Source organism: Myotis davidii, unplaced genomic scaffold (assembly GCF_000327345.1).
Source record: "Myotis davidii unplaced genomic scaffold, ASM32734v1 scaffold1187, whole genome shotgun sequence".
NCBI classification, from domain to species: domain Eukaryota; kingdom Metazoa; phylum Chordata; class Mammalia; order Chiroptera; family Vespertilionidae; genus Myotis; species Myotis davidii.
The window spans coordinates 2,025,564-2,052,034 of NW_006299714.1; the positions used below are offsets into that span (position 1 = coordinate 2,025,564).

The 26,471-nt window shown below is 37.6% G+C and overlaps 1 protein-coding gene across 1 annotated transcript in view; it reads right to left on the reverse strand.

The window, feature by feature from the left end:
• SLC16A9 (solute carrier family 16 member 9) overlaps positions 1–21,738 on the reverse strand; it is a 31,299-nt gene extending 9,561 nt beyond the window's left edge. Inside the window, exons 1-2 of the mRNA XM_006775813.2 lie at positions 21,494–21,738; positions 10,134–10,277 (exon numbers count right to left, since the gene is read on the reverse strand). Coding sequence (XP_006775876.1) covers positions 10,134–10,277; positions 21,494–21,689 — 340 coding nt within the window. The 5' untranslated portion in view covers positions 21,690–21,738. The remainder of the gene's footprint in view (positions 1–10,133; positions 10,278–21,493) is intronic.
• Between the last annotated feature and the right edge of the window lie 4,733 nt (positions 21,739–26,471).

Genomic DNA, 26,471 nt, shown 5'->3' on the forward strand with positions numbered 1-26,471 from the left:
TACCTTATTTAGAAGTAAAATGTCATGATGTCTTTTAGTTTAAAGTATCTTCACACACAAAAAAAGACAAAACAAATAAAATAAAAGATGAATAATTATTAAATGTAAGTGGCATATAGTTGTTTGTTATACTATTCTCTACTTTTCGGTAAATGTAAACTTCCCTTTCTTGATACTCAACATTCAATGTTTATCTCCTCCAAGGCTCTTGTTTGTTAGCTTAAACTTTTCATCCCTATTGAGTACCTACTGGCCTCAGTTTGTTTTTCATAAAAATTTCCTCTGGCTTCTAACCCATAACGTTTTGCTTTTCATCTGCAACATCACCTGTTCTTAAGAATCACTCTATAAACGACACATAAGCTACAGTCTAAAAACTGAATCTTAACCATGGCCCATTTGATAAGTTATTAAGATCATTTTCATTACTTTTAATTGCTACCTGTACTATAATTAGAAAAAATACTTGGACTTAACTAATATATCGCATAAACATTCTAGGAAATTAGCTCTTAAAATAACCCAGGACTCAGATGATCACCTTTGATTGCATAAAAAGTCTTCTTAAAAAATGAGATAGATTAAAACAATTACACTTAAATAAACCTTTTAAAATAAAGCATCCTTTCGTCTGAGTTCAGGGAAGAAATACTAACAACTAAAACAGGAGTTGGATTGGTTTATACAGTTGTTATTACTATATATAGAACACTTTAAGACATGATATAAGACTTGTTTCTGGACAATCAATTTTGTGAAATAAAATACTCTTCACTAAGGAAGAGGGATGAATTTAGTTTCCTGTGATTTGGTTGTTAGGGCTCTTACAAATGTTAGGCATTTAGACACACACACAAAAAGACAATTACTAAATGCCAGTCTAGAAAAGTTGAAATAACAACTTTTAAACTTGTAATTTTGGCTAAAAATAAATAAGTTTTTAAAAATTGTTGGAAGGCCATGGGTTTCAGATAAGATTATCTAGCTTTTTTAAAAATGTAGCATAAATTTGAAATGCCTTTTCTTTAAACTTTTCAAAAAGCAGAAGGTAGCATGAGGCCTCCCCACGTCTATATCAGGATGATCTTAAATCAGCAGTTATTAACGAGACATCTCCAGAGTCCCCAAGATCTTTCATGGAGCCCGTAAAGTCAAAACTCTTTTCATAATAATACTAAGATGCTCTCTGTTGTTGCTTTTTACATTGTGTTCACATTTATGCTGATGGTCAGTAAAACTGGAAGAGCCTTAGCACAAATCATAGTACTGGTGACAAATTTTACACCTTCTATGCTTCACCATCACATGCTCACAGTAAAAACAAACACAATTTAAAAAAAATGCTTAGTCTGAATTACAATTGTTGCAAGGAAAGCGCTTATGTAATCGTTTTACTAGTCAGCTAAAATAGCCACTTTTCTCATGTAACCTTGTTTGTATTTGAAAGAATGTATGACAAAGTAGTTTATTCAGACTTGGGTATTTTGGCAGATGTTTCCTGGAAAACAAATTAATAAGGGAAACAACTGACAGTCATTGTTACCAATGATAGAAATTTCAGCAAAAACAAGAATTTTGGAAATTTGTGTCTATCACCATGAATTTGACAACTTCCCAATACATACAGATTTTCTGATGAGCCTACTGATGATGCTAACAAAAATGATTTTTAAGATGTATAATGAAATGTGCCAACATTCTTAAATTCTCAAATAACTCAACAAACTGTTATTTTTCAAATAACCAATTCATGATGTTACAAAATCAGGTTTGAATGCAGAGATCAAAGTACAGACTAAACAAATGGACTTAATATAACAGGGCACAAAAGTCCACTGGTGTGGTATCAGATCCCAAATTGCAATTAACCTTCAGAAAATTGTCCCTTACTGAATGACAACGAAGAATATCTACAATTACCTGAAAAGGCTATTAAAATCTCCTCCATTTTCCAACTAGACCTTTGTGTGAGACCAGATTTCCTTCATACACTTCAATCAGAAAAACATATTGCAACAACTGAGTACAGAGCAGATAGGAGAATGCAGATGTCTTCTAGAAGCCAAACATTAAAAATATTTGTGAAAATGTAAAACAATGTTACTCTTCTCAATTTTGTTTTGTTATGAAAAAATAGAGTTGTTTTTCTTTCTTTTTAAAATATTTTTATTTCTTTCAGAGAGGAAGGGAGAGGAGAGAGAGATAGAAACATCAATGATGATGTTTACTATCCTTACTGAGGATGGAGCCAGCAACCCAGGCATGTGCCCTGACAGGGAATCAAAAGGAGACCTTCTGGTTCATAGGTCGATGCTCAACCACTGAGCCATAACAGCCAGGCAGAAATAGAGTTATTTTTCATAATAAGTATGTTAGTTATATTAACATGTAGTGGGTTTGTTATTACCTTGAAATGAATTACTAAACAAATATTTTTAAATTTTTCAGTTTTTAAGATAGTAAATCTTAACAGGATAAGTATCAATAAATATAATCTACATAATCAAAAGCTCCTTGGGTGTCCTAAAATAAAAAAGTACAAAAGGACCCAAGACTAAAAAGGTTGGAAGCCACTGCCTTAAAGCCCCTGGTCTACAATAATTTTTTTACTAGACTTCCAACAGTGGGGAAAAAATCTGAGCATAAACCTTCAGTATAAGCATAATAATTTAAAAACTAAATATCTGTATCACTAACAACTGAAAGCATAAACATTAGTAAAATATCATTGGTTCCTTTACTTAAATAGGTGGAAACTAAATATATTTACAGCTTCTAACATTTCCTTTTCACACCGAATGTTCCATTTCTCACACCTCGGGCTGAGACCGCAACTTCAGAGGCCCTTTCTTCCCTCATCTCTTTGCATCAACCCAGACATCAAGCTGTTTATGACAGTGGTCACTAACCTTTCGGACCTCATGGACCACCAGTGGTCCGTGGACCACCAGTTTATGACACCCACTGCTTAAATGATCACCACCCCCCTGCCTTTCTGCATTGCCACTGCCTCAGTTCACCTCATCTCTTTTGATCTGAGCTATAGCCTCTCAATCTCTGGTACTTTCCCCACCACTCTACCTTCTAAACTGCTATCATATAATGCTCATCACATCACTTTCCTACAATAAGGTCCAAGCAAAAGTCTTTATCACTGGCCTCTGTTACAACCATACTTTGACAGATTTGCAACTTCCCATTTGACTTGTGCATTCATTAAACAAACCTCCATGAGAAGACTGCACTCTATTTCATGCCTAGGAACATATGAACTCCTGGGATGTCCTCTCACCACTCATTTCCTTTCCAACCTGTGTCCACCTGACCATATCCTAGTGCCCTTCAAACACTCAACTCAAGCCCAGCCAGTGTGGCTCAGTGGTTGAGTGTAGACCTATGAACCAGGAGGTCACGGTTCCAGTCCTAGTCCAGACACATGCCTGGGTGTGGGCTTGATTCCCAGTGGGGTGTGTGCAGGAGGCAGCCAATCAATATATATTAAAAACTGTTAAAGTTGCCATAAAAAATTATGTCATAGAAATATATTTATTGAACGGAAAGAAGTCCATGACAAGTTTTCAAAATATATAAGCAGAATGAACACAACAATCATTTTTTTTATTTTATGTATGTATACATATATATAGTATTTATATGGGTATATAAATAAAAATATAAAAATATATGTATGTTTTTTAAATTGAAAGAAAATACTGTAATATTATGAAATCCTTCTTTAAAATTTTTTAAAATATATTTTTATTGATTTTAAAGAGAGAGGGGAAGGGAAAGGGAGAGAGAAAACCATCCATCGGCTACCTCCTGCATCCCCCTTACTGGGGATCAAGCCCACAACCCCCGCATGTGGCCAGAATGAGAATCGAACCAGTGACATGTTGGTGTATAGGAAGATGCCCAACCAACAGAGCTAGGGCTATAAAATGCTTCTTAATCAGAATACAGAAAGCAAACACCTCTAAGAACTAGCATAAGAATAAAATCATGAAAATGAAATTTTGGGTTATTTTGGAGGGACAAGCAATAAAAAATTTGAACTGGTGTACATATTTTTAAAAATGTCTATGAATTATTTTTAAATATCCTGTGATTACACATATTTTGTGTGTGAAACTGAACAGACATCTATCGAACCCCTGAATTTGTAATATAAAAATTTCTTCCTGCAGTATTATTTTTATAAAAATAAAATATTTTAGCCAAAACCGGTTTGGCTCAGTGGATAGAGCGTCGGCCTGCGGACTGAAGGGTCCCGGGTTCAATTCCGGTCAGGGGCATGTGCCTGGGTTGCGGGCACATCCCCAATAGGAGATGTGCAGGAGGCAGCTGATCGATGTTTCTCTCTCATTGATGTTTCTAACTCTCTGTCTCTCTCCCTTCCTCTCTGTAGAAAATCAATAAAATATATTTAAAAAAATAAAAATAAAAATTGAGACCTATTGAATACAAAAAAATTAAAAAAATGTTTTAGTAATAGTTCATTCTAATATGGTAATATTGAGAAGTGCTAAGGGTGGAGCCACACAATCCAGACTATTTGTGCGGGAGGGGAACCAATTTATTCAGATTTGCCCAGGACTTCCCCCATTTGACCACTAGAGGCCTCACATCCAAGGAAAGCCCCTAGTCCTGGACAAACTGAGACAGTTGGTCACTAAAGTGTAGGGACTTCTCTCTTAGTCATTTCGGAGAATTCATTTCAGTATATTCTGAAACAAGCATTTCAACACCCTCTTTAAATATCTGAGTCAATACGTCATATTCCTGTTCAGAGTTGGTTAGGACTGGCAATTGCAAATAGTATTACAGAAATATCTATTCCTGGAAATGAAATAATGAGAACGTAACTTAGGATGCTGAAAAAGATAAATAAGGTTAGAGCATCCAAGTGTAGGGCAGCTAAATGTAGGTTAAAGTACTTAAATGTCAGTACTCTTACGTTTTCAGCCTAAAACATCTGCATGGGAAGTTAAAAAGTCCAAGTAGTTGGCCTTTTTTTTTTTTTTTTTTTTGGCATGACTCTAAATTTTATATACTTAGCCCAAGTCTCCTGAACATGACATTGACTGGTTAAGAGCAAAGGTATAGATTCAAATCCCAACTCTATCATGTATTGGCTGTGTGACTTTGGGAATTTGAGAGTTTACTTAAACTTTCTTAGTTTCTTTATCTTTAAAACAATCTCACAAAAATAACTGTAAGGCTTAAGAGACATAAAAAATGCAAAAGATTTAATACCTGGAACATAATAAGTACTAAAAATAGCTATTATACTGGTACATTTTTTTCACTTTTACCTGAGTATAATGGCATTATGTGGATATAGCCTGAGACTAATTAGAAGATCAAAATTCCTTATTATAATTGAATATCCATGAGAAACAAAAGACTATCTTTCATGATCTAACCATTAAAAACAAAAAAAACAGCTTATAAAACTAATTGCTAAAGGAAATATATAGAGAATGACCTTTATCTCAATAGCTAGAACTAGAGTAAGAGAATCAGATTTTCTATGAATGTGGTTCCCCCCGCCCCAAGCTATGTTTTCTACGAATGTGGTTTTCCCCTCCCCTATGCAGATGTTACCAAGAAAATGAAGAAAAAGAAAATTAAATTTTCCAAAAATCAAGAAGAGAATATTAAGAAGACAGTAATCAGGTAACTAAATAACAATATCTTATGGAGAAAGAGAATAAAAGAAATTGACTTGAAGTTGTACTTTTCAGAAAAGCAAAGAGAAATTATTGGGAAGGCACTTGAGCAATTCATTGAGGTCATATTTTCTGCACCCCCTCATCCCATCCCATCCACAGTCTCCCGCTACCCTTTTTCTTGTGATTTAGGAAAGTTACTAAGAAAACAGGAGCCTGAATTACCAGGTTTGGCAGCATGGTTTATAGCCAATTAAAAGACTGGCAAGCTGCCATTTATTTTAGCTACACAAAAACCGAACAAGATAACATCATATGTTCAAGATGTTATTTTTTAAAATATCGATTAAATGGTAAAACAGAATTATGTCAATTAACACTCTTCAGCATTCTTTTGGTCTTTTATAGGATGATTAAACATGATACTATATTACTTTATTTTTCCTATATTCTTTAACCTGTTAGATAAATATTTCTGATTCCATAGAGCTTCTTTAGTAGGAAAAAATTGCTGCTGTGCTCTTGAACTAGGAGATCAGAAAGAAATTCAAGGAGAAGGGCACAAATGTGTATTAAATACCTCTGTGTGCTTCTCTATACACATTCTCCCATGAGCAGACACAATATCTCTGTACTCATATTAGTCCCATTTTATAAAAAATAAAAATAGAAGCCAGAGAGATTAAATAATTTTCCAAAGTCACAAAACTAATAATAATGGTTATACTAGCTACTATTTATTGCATTATCTCATCAATCTGTAAAACCCTATAGGTTGGATGCTATTATTATGCTCACTTTTAAAAATGAGAGAACAAGATAAGTAACTTGTCTGGAGTCACACAGCTGGCAAGTGGATCTAATACAGTAAACCCACATGGTCTGACCCCAGAGCCTTCCTGTTAATGCTTGCTCCTTCCCTATGCCAGTCTGTCTATCTTAAGAGCCCATTTCATTCATTCCTGATGAATGAAAATGCTTAGAATACAATTCTACACAGAGCTGGCACTCCATGAATATTATCATTAGACTGCATCTTGCCTGTGTTTTTCTAAGGAACTCATAATACAGAAAGGAGAATGAGTTTAGACTGGGTAATAATTTCCTGTCACTGCCTTTTCAATTGGATACTCTACTTCAAATGGTGACAGAATGGATGTGTCACTAGTCATTATTATCTCATTTGTGTATCTCACAAATATTCTCTGAGCCCTATATTGTGAGCCTAGTGATGAAATAAAACCATAAACAAGACAACCATGGAATAACTGTTAATAATCTGCTAGCAAGGAGTAGCTCACAGGGCCCCAATAATTACCAAAGTGGGTGGTTTTTTTAAATTATAAATTGAAATCCAACTCAAATCTTTTGCTTGGCCTCATGGAGTCCCCACAAGACCTATAGGAAGTAGGTTGCTAAGCCTGCCTCCTCCGGTGAGGGGACAGTCACTTGTGGAAATAAAGGTGCTTGCTCAAGCTCACAGAACCTACATCTCCTGGCCCGAAGCCCAAGGGTCTCTCCATGAGCTGACCACTTCCTCCTAGTTGCATGATTTCAAATCATGCATCTATCACCATATCAGAGTCATACATATTCCCCAGACCTGAGCCCGTTTTGACCCAGAATCCATCAACTAGAGGAGAGGCTGGTTATGCCGGGAGGTAGGACATTGTAACAAACACAATGACAAGCAGATAACCATACCCTGACTCTTTACCCACAGAGAACCACGGCAGCATTTAGGTGATCACACACTGGGATATGTGGGATATGTTTTGAGCATTATTGGACTCTGGGTACAAGCTGACATTGTTAATTAGGAACCTGAGGTATTTACATGGTCTCTCTTTAGAGTGGGGTCACATGGGGGAAGCAGATAATGTGTAGGATCATGGCCCAGGTCTGGCTCACAGTAGGCCCTCTGAGTCCGTGGATCCATCCAACAGTCATTTCCCCAGTTGCTGCTTTTTAATGGCGCAGGCATACATGTTAGTTAGTACAACCCCCTACATACTGTTTCTTGGCCAGTGGAGTAAGAGTTACCACAGTGGGGAAAGCCAAGTGGACGCTCTGTGACCCCACCAGCACCACCAGCAGCCGCCACAAGAGTAAATCAAGACCAATATCTAATGAATTGAAGACCATGTGTTCATAGGGGAGGGGGACCAGGGTAGCTATTGAAAGGTTCCAGTAACATGAACCAAATCAATTTCACAATCTGGTAAAGCTCCCTCCGTTGCTACAGAAATTTTAAATTTAATCATGGGAGTTAGTTAATTTTGTCTTTTTCTTTCTACTAGTATATATCCTTAGATACTCTTCCAACACAATCAAACATATATAAATCTTTGGCAATGTCAGCTAATTTTTTTCTTTTAAAAAAATCATTTGTATCTATAGGTAATGCAAATGTGTCACTTTTCGTTAGTTTTTAGGTCAGTGAAAACTTTGGATATGTGCTCATAAAGGCTTTCTCTAGAAACCATGAGTAGGAGCAAAACCCTGTGAAATTTTAAATGATTAGTCCAGAGTTTAGGGAAGATACCCAAATCATACCACTGGTTCAATTTAATGATTCAATTTCCTATGCAAAAAGAACAATCCAAAAATAAATTTTGTCTTAGAAGAAATAATTTGTCCTGTGTTCTGAAAGGAATAATCCCATCATGAATAAACATAGATATCTACAGTTTTATTTTTATTATTTCAGACAAGAATGCAAAATGATTACCCAATATATCTATAGCTACAGGTTCAAAACTGCCTTAAGTTTTATAGAGATAAAATATCAAACATTTACTATGTGTTCTCAAAGAACTAACAAGTGACCTTCTTATTTAGATTAATATCTGAGTAGTATTAGGGCACAAGGTTAAATTTAAAATAAACTTTGGGTTCTAAAAGCACTAAAAACAATTACAAAAATGTAAAAGAGTCAGGATGTGGTGTCAGACTGAGTGGACCCTACCCCACGTGTTCTTGCTTTAGTTGGTCATTTCACTTTACACTTCACCTTCCTTTTTTATAAAACAGTTCTTGGGAAGTTTAAATGAGATCAGATACCTCACTTAGTGCAGACCTTGGCACACAGTAAGTACTCAGTGAATGCTAGCTGCTATTTTTCCTATTATTTATTACTAGAGGCCCGGTGCATGAAATTCATGCACTTGGGGGGGGGGGACCCTCAGCCCAGCCTGCACCCTCTCACAGTTGGGGAGCCCTTGGGCAATGTCCAACTGCCAGGGAGGCGGGAGAGGCTCCCTTCACCTCCCCTGTTCTCGCCAGCCATGAGCCCGGTTTCTGGCTGAGCGGCGCTCCCCCTGGGGGTGTGCACTGACCACCAGGGGGAAGCTCCTGCATTGAGCGTCTGCCCCCTGGTGGTAGTGTGCATCATAGAGACAGGTCATTCAGCCATTCGGTCAATTTGCATATTAGCCTTTTATTATATAGGATTGGGGAAACAGTCTCAAGTAAAAGAGAGAAATATTGCCGAAACCGGTTTGGCTCAGTGGATAGAGCGTCGGCCTGCGGACTGAAAGGTCCCGGGTTCGATTCTGGTCAAGGGCATGTACCTGGGTTGCGGGCACATCCCCGGTGGGAGATGTGCAGGAGGCAGCTGATCGATGTTTCTCTCTCATCGATGTTTCTAGCTCTCTATCTCTCTCCCTTCCTCTCTGTAATAAATCAATAAAATATATTTTAAAAAAAAGAGAGAGAAATATTGGTAAGTCAACAAATTAGGCTTTTTCAGACACTAAGAAAAAATTTAAAAAGCGGGAGTCTTTTTCAAATTCCCTACAAGCAGCTCCTACAAATATTGAGTCTGATGATGTTAAACATTGAATACAATAGCAGAGCACATCACCAAAGCATCCCCCATCCCCCAAAGAACTCTCAAGCCCCCAGCGCTCCTGTAATCAAGGTCACCATCAATCATCCCCACCACTCCGCGTTCTTCCATCATACCTTATCTTAAAAACAAATTATGTGCTTTACAATCTGCTCTTTACTTCTCTTCTGACTTTGTGATCAGGGTCGTGGTGATAGATGGTGTAACACGGCAGGATGTTTAGAACACAGCCCTGCTTAACCGACCAATATGAAAGGGACCACTCCCTAGGCCAGTGAGAAATGACAGATGTGAGTCACATACATGTCTCCTATTGCCCCCTCTCTTTATTCCTTTTTGTGTGCTTTAGCGACAAGCACGGAAATGAAATGCCTTCCTGCCCCTTGAAAGAAACCATAAGGTGCACTGTTAAAACACATTTGTCATTTCGAATATTTCGATTCGCTGATGGACATTTTACCAAGGCAACAATTTTTGGTGAACTGGCCACTGATAGTAAATTATTACTGAACATTTTCGCCTCCTATATCAACTAAATAATGAAGCGGACATTGGTAAAGTGATGATGAGCTCTTGGAGCTTAGGAAAGCTACAGTGGTTCGGTTTCTTACCTACAACAATGCCATAGGAAAAAAACAGAAAGTAGATGTTAGGGGCAAACCCGCTCAGCATTAGGCCTCCGGCCACCATGAAGCCACTGAAGATCGCCACAGGTCTTGCTCCAAACGATGAGACACAGAGGCTGCAGACAGGGCCTAAAAAAAGAAATGAAACCTTCACTTACGTCACAGTCATCTCCTTTTCACAACCATATTATCCATCCCACCCTAAGTGTAAAATGATTCTTTGCATCATAAAATAACAGCACTAAAATAATAATAAGCATCTCCAGTGTGCATACAATGTGCTGGACACTGCGTATTTCACATAAACAACCTCCTTTCATTTTCATCTTACTGCAACCCTGGGAGGTAGATAATATTGTTACCCTCATTTCTGTTGATAAGGAAATCGACGTGTCAGGATGGGGGGCAGCGCGGAACATGGTGGGCGTTGGTGATGTAGTGCTGGCAGTGGGCAGCAGTGGAGATGCTGCCGCCCCGATGGGCCCGACGAGAGTGGGACAGTGGCAGGATGTTGGAGCAGGTGAGTGGGAGGCACCAGGCCAAGGTGGGTGAGAGCGGGGGCCCAATCGGCCCACTGATCGCCCGCAGATGGCCAACAGTGGCAGCGGTGGGGTTCGGGCCGCCGCCCGGCTCCCAGGTGCTGAGGCGGCGCCAGGCCAAGGCAAGTGCCAGGAGGGGTTCCAGGCGGGGCTGCAGAGCTGCGAGGCTGGGGGCATGAGCTGGGGCCCAATCTCCGCAGGCCACCCCAAGGGACCCCACCTGTGTATGAATTTGTGCACTGGGCCTCTAGTTAGAAATAAAAGGATATTAAGTTATTTAGCCCAATAGTCTCATTTATATGGAAGGATGTAAATGTGCTCATTTCATGGTGTGTTCAGCTTATGAAAATTTCACTGGGCTATACTCTCATGATAGATACACTTTTCTGTATGTATTTTTTATTTCAATAAAAAGAAGTCTTAAGAAATGTTAAAAGGAGAAATGGTGAAATCTACCCACAGTCTCATTGTTAGTAAATGATAGAGCCAGAATCCAAAGACCCCAAGACCAGCATTCTTGCCAATTACAGTAGTCACCCTTATCCATGGTTTCCCTTTCCCTGGTTTTGGTTACCCTCAGTCAACTGTGGTTTGCAAACATTAAAAGGAAAATTCCAGAAATAAACAATTCATAATTTTAAGTTGCGTGCCATTCTGAGCAACATATAATGAAATCTCTCGCCATCCGCTTTGTCCCGTCCAGGAGCTGAATTAATCTTTTGTCCAGCGTATCCACACTGTATATGCTATCCATCCGTTAGTCACTCAGTAACCCTCTTGGTTATCAGATTGACTGTCTCAGTATCACAGTACTTGTTTTCAAATAACCCTTATTTTCCTAATAATGGCCCCAAAGCCATTCACATAAAGAATATTGTGATAATCGCTCTATTTTAGTATTAGTTACTGTTATCTTTTACTGTGCCTAATTTATAAATTAAACTTTATCTTAAGTATGGATGTACAAAATAACAAGCATGGCTATAGGGCTGGATACTTATTCACAGTTTCGGGCACCCAGTGGAATACTAGTATATCCACTGAAGATAAGGGAGAGCTGCTGTACCAGAGAAGGGCTTAAGTGCATATTTAATTTAAGACGAGGTTATGACCACTGAGATAGCACTTAGCTCTCAATACCTGTGACTCTTTCACTTTCCTCCCTGATCATGAGCTGACCCCTGCCATTTCAGGTCCTCTCCAGTGTGAGCCAGAACAGAATACACTGAAATATTTATATGATACACAGAGGGGAATATTCTGTGCCCATGTTTTAAAAGAAAAAATTCATTTGAAATATCAAACTTTCCTAATAGTTGAGCTGTTTGTATACCTAATGAGAAATACTTAGATACTTCATGATTTTAAGATTCAAATCTCATAAATGGTTGTCTGACACCATAAGGGCATGCATGGCCTTTCTCTGTTGTTTAACAAATTGCATTTACATTGAGAGTCAGTGTTTACAAATGTAATAAGCACGATGGAATTGAAACACAGATATTATTACTGGCATAATTAAAAAGTTCCCTGTTTCATCCTCAAAGTAGGACTTCAAATCTATGTTCCTTAATGCATGTTATTAACTCCACAAGGAAATCCAGAGTCTGGGAAGCTGGGGTTGGGGATGAAGGTGTAATTTTCAACCAAACCCTCTGTTTTATAAAATACATACTTTATTATCAATTATGTAATAAATTCTTAAATCACTTTTGCCTAATACATGAATCTTTGAAAAAATTAAGCTTAAGGAAAAAATGATTAGAAATTCTTTGACACATGAAAATGGCAATTTGAAAACTGCTTTAAAAAAAATTTCTATTTCCACACTGCCACCTGCTGCTTACTTAGAGAAAAGCTGACATCTTTTCAAAAATTTATTTTTATTTAAGTGTAGTTGGTATACAATCTTATATTGGTTATATTAGTTTCAGATGTATAATACAGTAATTTAACATTTTTAAACCTTAAAATATGATCACTCCACTAATTCTGGTAATCATCTGTCACCATGTACACTTATTACAATATTGTTGTCTATATTCCCCTTCCCCTTTCACCTCTCCCTCAACCTCTCCCTTCTAGTAACCATCCCTTTGGTCTCTGTTTCTATGAATATCTTTTTGTTTTGTTTGTTTGTTTTCAGATTCCACATGTGAGTGAAACCATACGGTATTTGTCTTTCTCTGTCTGACTTATTTTACTTAGCACAATACCCTGTAGGTCCATCCATGTTGTCACAAATGGCAAGATATCATTCTTTTCCATTGGACTCCTGGGTTGCTTTCATATCTTGGCTATTGTAAACAACACTGCAATGAGCATAGGGGTACATATATCTTTTCAAATGATTGTGTTCATTTTATTTTGATAAATACCAGGAAGTGGAATTTCTGAGTCACAGTTTTTGAAGAATCTCCATACTGTTTTCCAGAAGGGCTACACCAGTTTGCAGTCCCACCAACAGTACACAAGGATTCTTTTTTCTCCACATCCTCACCAAGATGTTATTTGTTGACTTTTTTATAATAGCCATTCTGACTAGTGTGGGATGGCATCTCATTGTGGTTTTGATTAGCATTTCCCTAATGGTTAGTAATGTTGAGCATCTTTTCATATGTCTGGTGGCCATCTGTATGTCTTCTTTAGAGAAATGTTTTCTTCATGTCCTCTGCCCATTTTTCAATCAGATTAATTTTTTGTTATTGAGTTGTATGAGTTTCTTATATATTTTGGGTATCAACTCCTTATCAGATATATTTAATTTGTTAATATATTCTCCCAGTCAGTAAGGTTGCCTTTTTGTGTTGCTGAAGGTTTCCTTTGATGTGTATTAGCTCTTTAGTTTGATGTAGTCACGTTTATTTGTTTGTTTGTTCCATTGCTCAAGAGACATGTCCAAAAAGGTATTACTCAGAGTGATGTTAGATAGTTTACTTCCTATTTTCTTCTAGGAGTTTTATGGTTTCAAGCTTTACATTTAAGTCTTTAACCCATTTTGAGTTTATTTTTGTATATGTTGTTGGGGAGTGGTCCAGTTTTCTTTTTTTTTTGCATGTACCTGTCCAGGTTTTCCAATACCACTTGTTGAAGAGTCTATCATTACTCCAGTGCATATTTTTACCTCCTTTGTCATAGATTAGTTGACCATATAAGCAAGAGTTTATTTCCAGGCTCTCTCTTCTGCTCCATTGACCTGTGTGTCTGTTTTCATGCCAGTACCATCCTGTTTTGATTATTGCAACTTTGTAGTACAGTTTGAGATCAGGGAAGGTGATACCTCCAACTTTGCTCCTCTTTCTCAGGATTGCTTTGGCTATTTGGGGTCTTTTGTGGTCCCATTTATTCTAATTCTTAAAAGAATGCCATTAGTATTTTGATAGGAATTCCTTTTAATCTGTAAACTGCTTTGGGTAATATGGTCATTTTGACCATATTAATTCTTCCAATCCATGAGCATGGTATATTCTTCCATTAATTTGTGTCCTTTTCAATTTCTTTCATCAATGTCTTACAGTTTCAGAGTAGAAGTTTTTTCACCTCCTTGGTTAAGTTTATTCCTGGGTATTTTATGCTTTTTGATGCAGTAGTAAATGGGATTGTTTTCTTCATTCATCCTTCTAATTGTTTGTTATTAATGTACAGCAATTCGACAGGAAAACCTGACATCTTTTCTCTGATCCAGGACTTAGATCAAAAGACAAAATAAACACACATAAGAATCTAATGTCATTGGCAATAAGCACCAAAAGAAAGGTCCAGATCATGTGTTTTGGGTTTACAGAAAAGGGAGATCACTAGGGGCCAAGGAACTAAGTCTTAAACTGAGCCATGAAGTCTGGTTATGTGATTTTCCAATATGTAATTATTATTATTAGATAGTTTCAGGAAAGAAATTATTCCCTTTGGGACATAAATTCACTTCCATGCCTTTCTCTCTTCCAGAAAGTTTCAGAGCCCCAAAATTGGTCAGATGGCCAGGCCTGCTTCACTGAAGCCATATGTAGGCCCATGGTGTGAGAGGCACTTAGACAGACATGAGCAGAGCAAGGATGATGGGCCAGGTACAGAAGGTCACCAGGATGAAAAGCCTCAGGTGCCTAGCAAAGGACAACTGTAGGGTGGGACCTTGCCCTAGGGTGACCTTCCCTCCCCTAGCATATGGCTCCTCATGCTGTTTGGACCCCTGACCTTTCCTCACTAGAGATAACATTCGGCCTCAGTTGTATTTCAGCTCCAGGACCAGAAAAGCAGCAAAACTAGACAAGCGACCCCATGCTGCCCTCAGGACCAGCTGCATTGAATAGTGACACCCCAACCCTGGCACCTACCAATCAATCAGTGGAGACACCAACCCTGAAAGGACACACCTGGAAAGCTGATAAATATCCTATTAAGATCTTTCCCTGAGACCTGCCCTAAAATCTCCACCCATAAAACTCTTAGAACTGAGTACCCAGAGGGTTCTCCCGCCTGGGGGCACACTCCCACCCTTCCCTCTCCCCTCCCTCCCCTTAGGGGTGTTACCACTACCTTCCTCACTCCCAAGCTCCAAGGGCCCTCCTTGGCCTCTATAACTTGTTTCCTCAGCCCATTTCTCCTATGAATTACTTCTTCTACCTCTGTGATTTCTAAGTAAATGTTCTCTTATAGTTTGAGTCTTGGCGCTGAATTCTTTCCTAGCCAGAACTCAAGTACTGAAGTTGCTGAACCCAGGTCTGGTCTGACCCTACCAGTCTAACACCCAGTGCCATTCTAGCTGCCTACAACAATGGTACAATGATAAAGAAAAGAGAGCAGTAACCAGGTTGTGACTGCAGTGGAACAAAGATTTCCTAGCTGAGTAGACTGGGCCCACAAGAGTCCTACCTTCCTCCTATAAAGCAGGGGACCCAACAAAAGAGCACTCCTCCCTCCTGCTGAGACCAGGAATTTTATTTTATTTAAAAAAATATTTTTTTATTGATTTCAGAGAGGAAGGGAGAGAGAAACATCAAAGATAAGCGAGAATCACTGATTGGAGCCCGAAAGCCAGGCATGAGTCCTGACCGGGACTCGAACCGTGACCTCCTGAGAGCAAGAATTTTAAATTCATCCTCTCTCTGAGGAAGAGAAAGGCATGAAGGAGCCACACCCACTCAAATCCTTGATTCTATGTACAGTGTTGAGTGTTTTGTTTGTTGGTTAGTTTGACAGTATTATGCAGAAATGGAGGAGAGCTTAACTAAACCCTGCCATTCTTCTCACCAATCCTGGAACTACCTAATACTCTGTGAACTGGCCACGGTAACAGAATCTTTGTAGGAGGCAGAATTTCAGTCCTGCTTGAAAGAGGTAACAGTGCCTGGGAGTAAAATCTACATACATGATCACACCCAGCTCTGCCAGCCAGCACTCACATTCAGCAGGCCTGTGGGCCATAATGACTCACTTAACAGAGGTGGGGAACCATTTTTCTGCCAATGGCCATTCGTACATTTACAACATCATCTGCTTAATATAAATCACTTAACAAAAATTTATGTTGCCATGAAAAAAAAGCTCCTAGATTTATTGAATTTCAAGTCCCACCTGTGGTTGCCTTGGCAGGGCCAGACCAAATGACTTCTCAGGCCTTACACGGCCCACAGGCGGATGTTTCCATCCCTGCACTAGATTAATTTAAGGATAGATTTATTGACTCAGCAGTTTGAGGGACTTTGTAGAAACAAAAGATCTCCCTGCTGTTTCAGCAACTCTATTGTCTAAAACATGGTCCCACCCTTCTTGAACTAGTTCAGTTACCTTTCATTCCTTCTGTATCATTCAGGTTTTAGCCAGAGAAACAGAACCAGAAGAAGACATGTAGGTTGGGGCAACAATAGGTTTACAGTTGTTCTTACGGAAAATAATATAATAATTAATAAATCATAAGAATAAACTGTGTTCCATGTACTCACAACTATAAACCAACCCTATATATTAAGAGGTTTATCACCAGGAATTGGCTTATGCAATTGTAGGATCTGGCTAGGCAAGGAAGGGCGGGTGAGAACTTGGCACAGGCTGAACTACAGCCCAAGGGCAGAACTTCTTAATATGGAAAAGCTCATCTCTTCTCCTAAGGCCTTTCCACAGATTGAATCAGTCCACCAGGTTATCTGGGATAATCATCCTTTCTTAAAAGTCAACTGATTATGGAGTTTGAGCATACCTACAAAATACCTTCACAGCAACACCTATATTAGTGTTTGAATAACTGGGGAATGTGGCCTAGCCAAATTGACAATGACCATCACACCTCCCAACCGTCACAATCTCTCCTTCTCCAGACAAATTTACTCAACCAAAGTGCATCATCTGCAGTGCAGACTCCACACTTGTGCATATGAGGACTTTGCATGGCCCGCCCTCTTCCTGACCATCCACCTTATACAGCCCATCCTCCTGTGTGGCCCACCTATCTTAAAAAACTCCAAAGATTGTCTGGTTCCTGCTATTCTCCTTGATATTTGGGATGTCTCAAATTATCAGTAACCTTTTCTTTTTCCTGTCTCTTCCTTGAGACTACTAATCCCTTCTAGCACAGAGGAGAGGAGACTGTGGGGGAGTATAATGATGGTGAGCTGGTTATCAATGTACAACTCAGAGAGGTAGGCTCTTTGGTACTCATCTTTATGCATCCTGAGGATAATCTGCACAAACAAATCAGGTCAGAGGAAGAAGTATTTTCTCCTCAACTACTCAAGTTTCAAAGAGAAGGAATTAAGATTATGAAGACTGTAAAGTTAAGAATTGCATTTTTTTTCATAGCTCTAATATGCTACTCAACCACTGTCCAAATCTAGGTTTGTCAGAGACAAGTGGTGGTCCGTTAAATTTCAGATGCTTAGACACAATCTTGACAAAGTTCTAGCTCTCCCTCCTGCTGACCCCTCTACAAATGTCTTTGTCTTTCACCCTGAAGGGACCCTTTCTTTTACAGATTCTTTGGGACTGCTTAGGAAAATAATTTTATTGTGGGTAACTCTGGTTCCCTACTAAGCAATATTTATTGAGCACTTACCATACAAGCACATAAGGTAGGTACTTTTATTACCACCAATTTAAAGATGAAGAAATAGGCTTAGCAGGTTAGAAAACTGGGACTCAGGTGCCACTTTCCCTTAGAGAATGGGTTTCAAATTGGCTAGGTCACTCAACCTGGAGGACAATAATGCCCATCTCAGTGCGTTGTTTTTAGGATCAAGTAAGTGAAAGAGGCTGAACTGAGCCAGGCACACAGGGCACTTAGCGAACTTAAGGGACAAGTACATGAAGAATAGAATTTCTATGCTGCTGGGCAATTGTACTTACTCTGTTGCCTTGCTCAACTGTAAAGTTCCAGAGGTCACATCACAGAACTAATCAAAGATGACGCCTACCCTGCCTTCTCTGGACAAAACTGAGGAAAGAAAATAACACATTTTTCTCACATATGATATGACCTGCCTATATCAGAATCATCTGGGGAACTAGTTAAAAGAAGACTCCTGGGCCCACCACCCTCTCCACACCACTCACAGATGGGTAGGAAATTGGCTTTTTGGACAAACTCCAGTAATGCATACATATTCCTGAACTTAAGAGCAACGGTAGCCTGGTTGTTGTGGCTCAGTGATTAAGTGTCGACCTCTGAACCAGGAGGTCACCTGTTTGATTCCCAGTCAGGGCCTATGACTGGGTTGCTGGCTCAATCCCCAGTGGGAGGCATGCAGGAGGCAGCCAATCAATGATTCTCTCTCATCATCGATCATTCTATCATTCTTTCCCTCTCTCTTCCTCTCTGAAATCAATTAAAAAATTTTTTTAAAAAAAGCAACTTTTTATAAGCCCACCTTTTATAAAAAAGATGTATGTGTATGTGTGTGTGTGCATGCACATATGTATAGATTATCTTTTATCAAAAAGAATGCAAAGATGCCCATTTACTTGTGTTTTTCACCAAAACCCCACAAAAAAAAAAAACAGAACCATTGAACATAATTTATTTTTCATGATTTATGTGGTAGAAGCAGTGCCACATCCAAGCTGAAACATACAATAGTTCCCTTTATAAATAAGTCTAAGCAAATCATACATCCAGAAATTCTAAATAGAGAGGCTTAAAAGTAGCTCCCAACTGAAAATCACGTTGGGGGCTTTTAAAAATTCACATATCTGGGCCCCGGTGTAGACTGACTGACTTAGAATGCCTAATGCTCAAATCCAGGTGATTATATGCTGAAATTTTTCTATAGGTGATTCTAACAATCCCCCTGGTTAAGAACCACTGACAACCATTTGAATCACCAACATGAGATACTTTTCCCATTTCCAAGATATTGATCTGTTTGTTTCTCTGTAGAACAAAGTTCTTAAAAAAGTAAATGGTTAATGTGGTGCACATACTTGTAGACCCCTCTTGCTAATTCTATATTACCATAGTTTTCAGGATTTGTCCTTTAATTTATGCTATGAAGAGCCAAGGGAAGCCAACATCACATATGTTCAGTGGACAACAATTAAGTGCACACATACACATACAACACACACACACACACACACACACACACACACACACACACACACACCCTTAAGGGGTAGCTCTTCAGCCATCATTCTTTCCACCATTTCCTCATTGTCTAATCCTTTGGTCTCCTTATTCTATGCTCATCTTCAAAAGCTGTAATTACCTGCTCCAAGTACCTCCTCTCCTAGTTAATGACATGAAAGTTAAGTGACTTGCACAAGATCTCTCAGCTAAATAGTGGTAGAACCAGGACTTGAAGTAGTCTCTGACTTAAGACCAACATCCCACCCCCCTCTGAACTTCGGTGGGATACTCTATATCTCCAGCCTCAAGCAGCGCTGGCTTCATGGGCTTGCGACCTATGCAAGTACACAGGGCTTAGCTCTTAGCAAGGCCACACAATGATTTGCTGTTCTATTGTTTTCTTAATTTTTTTAACAAGATCCCTGCATTTTCATTTTGCACTGGGGCCTGCAAATTATGCAGCCAACCTTGCCTACAAGTAACAGGAGCTGCTCCTGGCCCTTGCGACAGAGTTAACTTAGAAAAAGGATAGAGTGCAGTTTCATTTTCAGAGTCTCAGCCTCAGCTCGGATCAGCAAGGTAGCTACATTTCTGTTTCACTTAATATCTGCTAATAAAAATGGTGACTAACTGGAGAACATTAAAAAATTCTCTCCCCTTCACATTAGATCATTTTCTCAAAATTAATACGTATATTAAGATATAAATGATCATCCACTTGTACTTTGCAGTTTTACAAACAATTCACATTTTGAAAAACCCTTTCAGACAAGATCAGGCATGTTCAGGGTGGTAAAAACCCTTTCAAACAAATCTTGGGCAAACTTTTACTGTTTATCTTGAGCTCAAAATGACAGTATAATTTTCATTTGTTTGGTTATGTTTAATGATCTTATGCGACATGGCCAGATGATCCAACATTGTTTTTCAGGTCTTGTTTTTGTTTTTTTAAGTTGGATGTATTTATTTTTTTACTTTATTTTTAATTATTAAATGACATGCAATATTATATTAGTATGAAGTACACAACATAGTGATTCAACATTTTATACCTTACAAAGTGATCATCACAGTAAGTCTAATAACCATCAAGTCTAATAACCAGTCACTCACTGTACATAGTCATTAGGAGCAAGTCTTAGTTTTAATTTAACAACAATTGGAAGTAACTGTTTTTGTTTCATTTTGTTTTGTTTTAAGAAGTCCCCTTTATGATTTAGGAAAGACAACATTTTAAAAAAAGAAATGGCTAATGCATTTTATTTCCATTCCAAATTATTTTAGAGCTGAGAAACACCTTACAAATCTTTATATTAAATGTCCTTATTTTCCCTGTAAGAATAGAAATTGTGATTTGCTCAACAAATCACATCAAGTTCACAGCACACAGGAAGATACCGCGGGGCTAACGATCCAATCTATGTCACCAGTTTAGCACACCTGTAAGTTTGCCAACAAGTTAGAGTGATAATCACTAAATATTACCGCAAAGTTTAAACTATTATACCAGAAATTGAAGTGCCATATGATTTTAAGTCTTAAAATGAATATAAAAACCCCTCTGCTATTTTCTCTGTAAAGATTATAGGAATCACTATTATATCAGATATAAATGTTTATCAAGAATATTACTTTTGGAGACATTATATGAAGGTCACACAAAATATATCACACATATCTTATTAAAAAGACACTATATTAAAATCCTTAATAGCATCACCATTGTGAGATGGGACTGCCCTTTGCCATGTAAAATTTTTCTTATAAAGGTGATACAAATATAGAACATGTGATTTGATCACAGTGTATCTGAATTAGAGGCATAATTATGAAACATGTAATAGGACTACCAGCATTCAGGGGACATGCCTGAATCACTGCCCTCATTTCCCTGTATCATTCTTACTCATGGAAGTGTGTCTCTCACAAGACCGTGAGCCTCTTAAGGACAGAATGATGTGTTTGCTCTTCATCTTTTCATATTCAGCATCTAGCACACTGTCTAGCACACAGTAGCCAATAAATGAATAAAGACATGAATGAATGAATATCTTATGGAATTTCTGTGTTTTCACACAAGCTTATTACAGGTTAAGAGTGGTTATATCATCTCAATGAAGGCAAGAAAAACATGTTATACTTTAAAAACAAACAGCCTACTATGTCTTGCACAGTGTTAATGATGCAGCAAATGTAATTAAATGTAATTAAATGACTAATGAGTCAGGAGAAGCATACATTTACCCACTTACTTGCAAGCAAGCCGACTCCACTTGCGAGGGATCCAACCCAGGCTGTTTTTCCTTTCCCTTCACCAAAGGCATCCAGCCATTCTAAGTACAAGACTCCAACCGCTATCGGGGACCCATAGCACAGAAACTGAGTGAAGAAGGAGACAAGCACGATCACCCAGCCCCATCCGCCATCAGGTGACTTCTTCATTTCCATTGTCAGGTGAGATCAGGAGGTGCGCCTCTGTGGGTCTGAAACAAAAACAGAAAAGAAAAGCATATTTAGCGTGAGGTGGGGCATAGTATTTTGGATTAAAAATATCTTCTAAACTGAAACATAGAAGACGTTTTCAAAAAATACACGTGGAAAAGCATAAAATATCACTGGCATATAAAGTGAACCTGAAATGTTTTAATTTATGATTTAAATAATACATACATGTGGCTCCAGTTTTTTTTTTTAATTATAAAAAGGCATAGAGTTAAAAGTCTCCTTCCCAATTTTATCTCCATTCACCACATTTCCAGCCTCACCCAGCCACTGAAATAACTGATTTGGGTTGACTGTTACACTTTGGGTTCTCAGGATGCAGATTCTTAGCAAGAATAGGTTTATTTGGATAGATCCATTGATCTATCTATTCACTCACCATTACCACATTCATTTAATTACCAAGTCTTTAAAAAAAGTATTTTAAATATATTTTAAGTTCTAGTGGGGCTAAGTTCCTCCTCTCTCTCTCTCCATCATTGCATAGCTTTTCAGTATTTCCTTGGCTCTTCTTGTTTATTTACTTTTTTATATAAATTTCTGAATCTGACTCTAAAAATATCTGATGATGTTTTCATGAGAACTAAAGTTAATTTACACATCGATTTAAGGAAAATTAATAATACTTTGTATGATGTTGAGTCTAGCTAAGAACATGGTGTTAATTTCCATTTGTTCAAGTCTACTTTTGTGTTCTAAGTGTTTAAAGTTTTCCCCAACATTTATTTTTATTTTAGATATTTTATCCTTTTTACTAACATTATAATTGGGGTTATTTCTTTGATTTATCTGTTGATGTCTATATGGTAATTTTGAATCTTACTACCTTACTAAATTCTCTTGCCTGCATTTTAGATGATTTTTTATGTATATACAACACTTAATAAAATATAGTTATATAATCATCTATAAACCTATAGTTTTACCTCCTTATTTTGAACTTTTATACTCCTGATTTCCTTCTTTTGTCTTTGTATTGAACGGGACACTCAAAATAATGTTAAATAATAAGAGTATATATCTTTGTCTAGTTTCTAACTTTAGTGGAAATGCCTTCAAATGTCAAGGTGCTGCCACTGAGGCTAAGATAGGTTTATTTCACAAGTTATATGAACATTCTTTTTTTTTCTATTTTTGAGTGTTATAAAGAATGCTTATTATGTTTTATCAACTGCATTTCCAGTACCCAAGGAGATGATTATGATTTTTTCCTTATAACTTTTAATGTAATAATGTCTGTATTTTCTACTATTAAGCTATCCTTGAATTATTGGATTAAATCTTCCTTGTTTAATGCACTATTTTGATTATATCAATCTACTTAGGGGAATTTTTAAATTCAGAAGTAAGAATTATCTATTTTTATTTTTAATTTTTACTAAGTTTTGGTATAATGATAATTTTTTAAAAATTTGAAAATGTTTCTTCTTTTTCCAAGTTCTGAAATAATATATGTGGCAATGCATTTGGAAGTCCAAAGCCTGACCTCCCTGCTCCCACTTAATCTACACCTCCTTGTGTCTCTTCACCATGCCAGGTTTATAGTCAAGGTCAACAGAGTCTTCTTTGCTCAAAGATTTTGCCAAGCCATTGCCCTGGCTGTGGTTTCATCAGATAATAGAGAAAGGCATTAGGAATATCAATCATCCATTCATTCACATCCTTAATTAGATGGTGAGACATTTGGCTACCTTAAAAGAGTCATAGTTACACCCATCAATTTACCTAAGCTTCAGTAAATACTTTCACTTTGACATTTAGAGCACTAGGCAAAAATCATGTCCCCACCTGCCATAGGCTTTTGCATAAACAACTTGACTATTTAGTTACTGAATCTTCAATATTTTAATATTTCAATATCTAATAACTAAGAACTGAAAGATGTTACAATTTGTGCACAAAACGGTAGCATCTAAAATCCAGTCTCTCGGACCACACAATGGTGTTAGCAGACAGAATACTCCAAATATTAATATCCTTTGAAGTAATCATATATGCCCCTTCATCAGAAGTTTACTCCCTCCAGTACTTGCTTTATTATAAAAGTAAACAATATAATTCTGGTGTTCTCCTGAATTTAGTACTTTGCAATTTTTGTTCAGAATCCCTTTTAAAGAAAAGAGTCTTAATTCCCTAAACTAGATAATGTATGACAGCAATAACCAAACATCTAATGAAACTAAAACGTTGCGGGAAAAAAAGTGCATTTGAGGTTCTCCTTCATTTAAATCTTCAAATTATGGAACATTAGGAAAAGTACACATTCACATAGGCCAAAAAAGACAACAATAGAATCATGAAAAAGCCAATATTTTCTGGAGGAGGGAGAGTGAAAGGGTGAGGAGGAATATCTTTCCTCCCAGTTTTAGCACCTACCTAGACAGAAATGCCTCTATCCACCCAATACCTTTTCCATGCCTTGCCTTGCCTTACCTTACCTTGCATTGCCTGGGCTGACATTTCAACACATAGGACAAGAAGTGAGAGAAATTCTTCTCACAGGAAATAGTCTAGAGAGCAAACCTTTAAAATACAAAGCTCTCATGTGTACCAGCTCTGACTAGAAAGACAAGTTTTTATAAAGTGTTGGCTAACGGCTTCTGACATTTGTTTCTTAGTTTGAGATACATGTAGTATCAATAGAGCATGGTGAAAAATACCATTTTGTGATTTATTGTTTGCTGTCAGGGTAATACCTTTCTCCTGTAGTTTTCTCTATTCCTTAGATATCTATCACTTGCTACTTCTCTGATATTCTGTATTCTGTAAGGAGATTTTACAAACAGACTAGTTTTCATTTCCTCCCTTTTGTAATGGTGCCCTTTTTCCTTTGGGGGATTTGGGTCTTCCTTATGCTAAATAGTTGGTGGGACTATTCATCAAGGTTCCTCGATCTTGCCGAAACCGGTTTGGCTCAGTGGATAGAGTGTCGGCCTGCGGACTGAAAGGTCCCAGGTTCGATTCCGGTCAAGGGCATGTACCTTGGTTGCAGGCACATTCCCAGTGAGGAGTGTGCAGGAGGCAGCTGGTCGATGTTTCTCTCTCATTGATGTTTCTAACTCTCTATCTCTCTCCTTTCCTCTCTGTAAAAACTCAATAAAATATATTTTTTTTTAAAAAAAAAGGTTCCTTGATCTTGACCTGTAGAGTGGTACCTGACTCAAGCAAGGCCAGTAGGATTTCTCTCCTAGGACCCTGAATCTTGAATGAAAGGCTATAAATAATGAAAGAAAACTATTTAGAGTTTATTGATCCCAATAGTAGTGTATTGAAGAGGCCTTCTGTCAGTTCCTTACCTTGACTCCCTAGGGATACCCAAGCCTAGTTTCTCCAGTCTTCCATTTCATTCTACGAGCTAACTCAGTAAATTATTTTGTTGATGTAGCTGGTGTTCATCTCTTTTATGTGCAACAGAATAAATAAATTGTGAGTATGCAGTACTTTCAAGTTGATAATTTTACCCACCCATACCCCACTTGGTCCCAAAAAGTTAACTTGGGCCAAAAGTTAAACTTTTGAGTAGAGTCCTATGACCACAAAGTATGGAAAATATAGACATGTCATACTTTCATATTTTTGTACTGAAAAATTCATCTTATTAGCTCCCCTTCTTTATACCTTATGATCCAATGTGATAAAATCATCTTTCTGACATTCTTTTAAATAAAAACTCTAAGTTAACAAAATTTCTATAATACTTACAGAAATGCATTATAAAAGCAAAGTTTATTCAAAAGGTGTTTTGATCACTTATTTAAATTATATTGCACTAGATACCAAGGGAAATCAGAGATATGACATGTCTGGTCCTTGCCCTCAAGGAGACTACAACCCAGTTAGAAAGGGATGATATGTGCATAAGAGAGTATGAAATTGAGTGTTAAAGAGGTGGATTAATATTAAATGTTTAGGAATCAGATGGAAATGGAAGTAATTAAGACTGGAGCTGGAGTGGAGGCCTCATAGAGTAGGTCAATTGTAAAGAACAATGGAGAGACTCATGAAAGGGTGGCTTTGGCAAATGGGACAACAAGAACCCGGGTGTGGAATCAGGATAGGCCTGACAGGTTTGGTGGGAAATGAAGAGGGTAGGTTCTCCAGGGCTCCCAGCGGAAAACAGAAACAAGAAGATGGCATGCTCAATTGAAACTTAAGAAGAAGAAAGTGTCTCAAGAAGCCTGTGTTTATAACTCCCAAATAGAATTCGCAGTTATATAATAAAGCCTAACATTAATAATTCATTTATATTATCTAAGTGGTGGATTTTCTCCTAAACAAAAATAACAAGATAGGTAAGTACCAGAAGGTATTGTTTTATTTAGACTAGTGTTCCATGAGTACGTTCAAAATTTGGAGCCCTTATTCATATAACTGGATGAAAATATGCTTCTAAGAAACACACAATGGCCATAGTATATTCTAGTACACTCTGAGAATGTGGACTCTTTTAACCAGAGTGTTAACAAACCTGGACTCTGCATGACAAAGACATCTTATAAAACTCAAAACTAGAAACTATTTTGAGAGAGCATTGTAATTTTGGGGCAATTTAACCACACTATAGGGTTTGATGGGATATCACAAAATGTTAACTTAAAATTTAAGTGTATTTCTTATCCTTAACTTAATAATTAAATATATTCCACATATTATAAACCTCCATTGGAGAAAAAAGGAGAGCATAAAATAAAAATAACCATAATAAGAAAGTATTAGTCAATAACATTT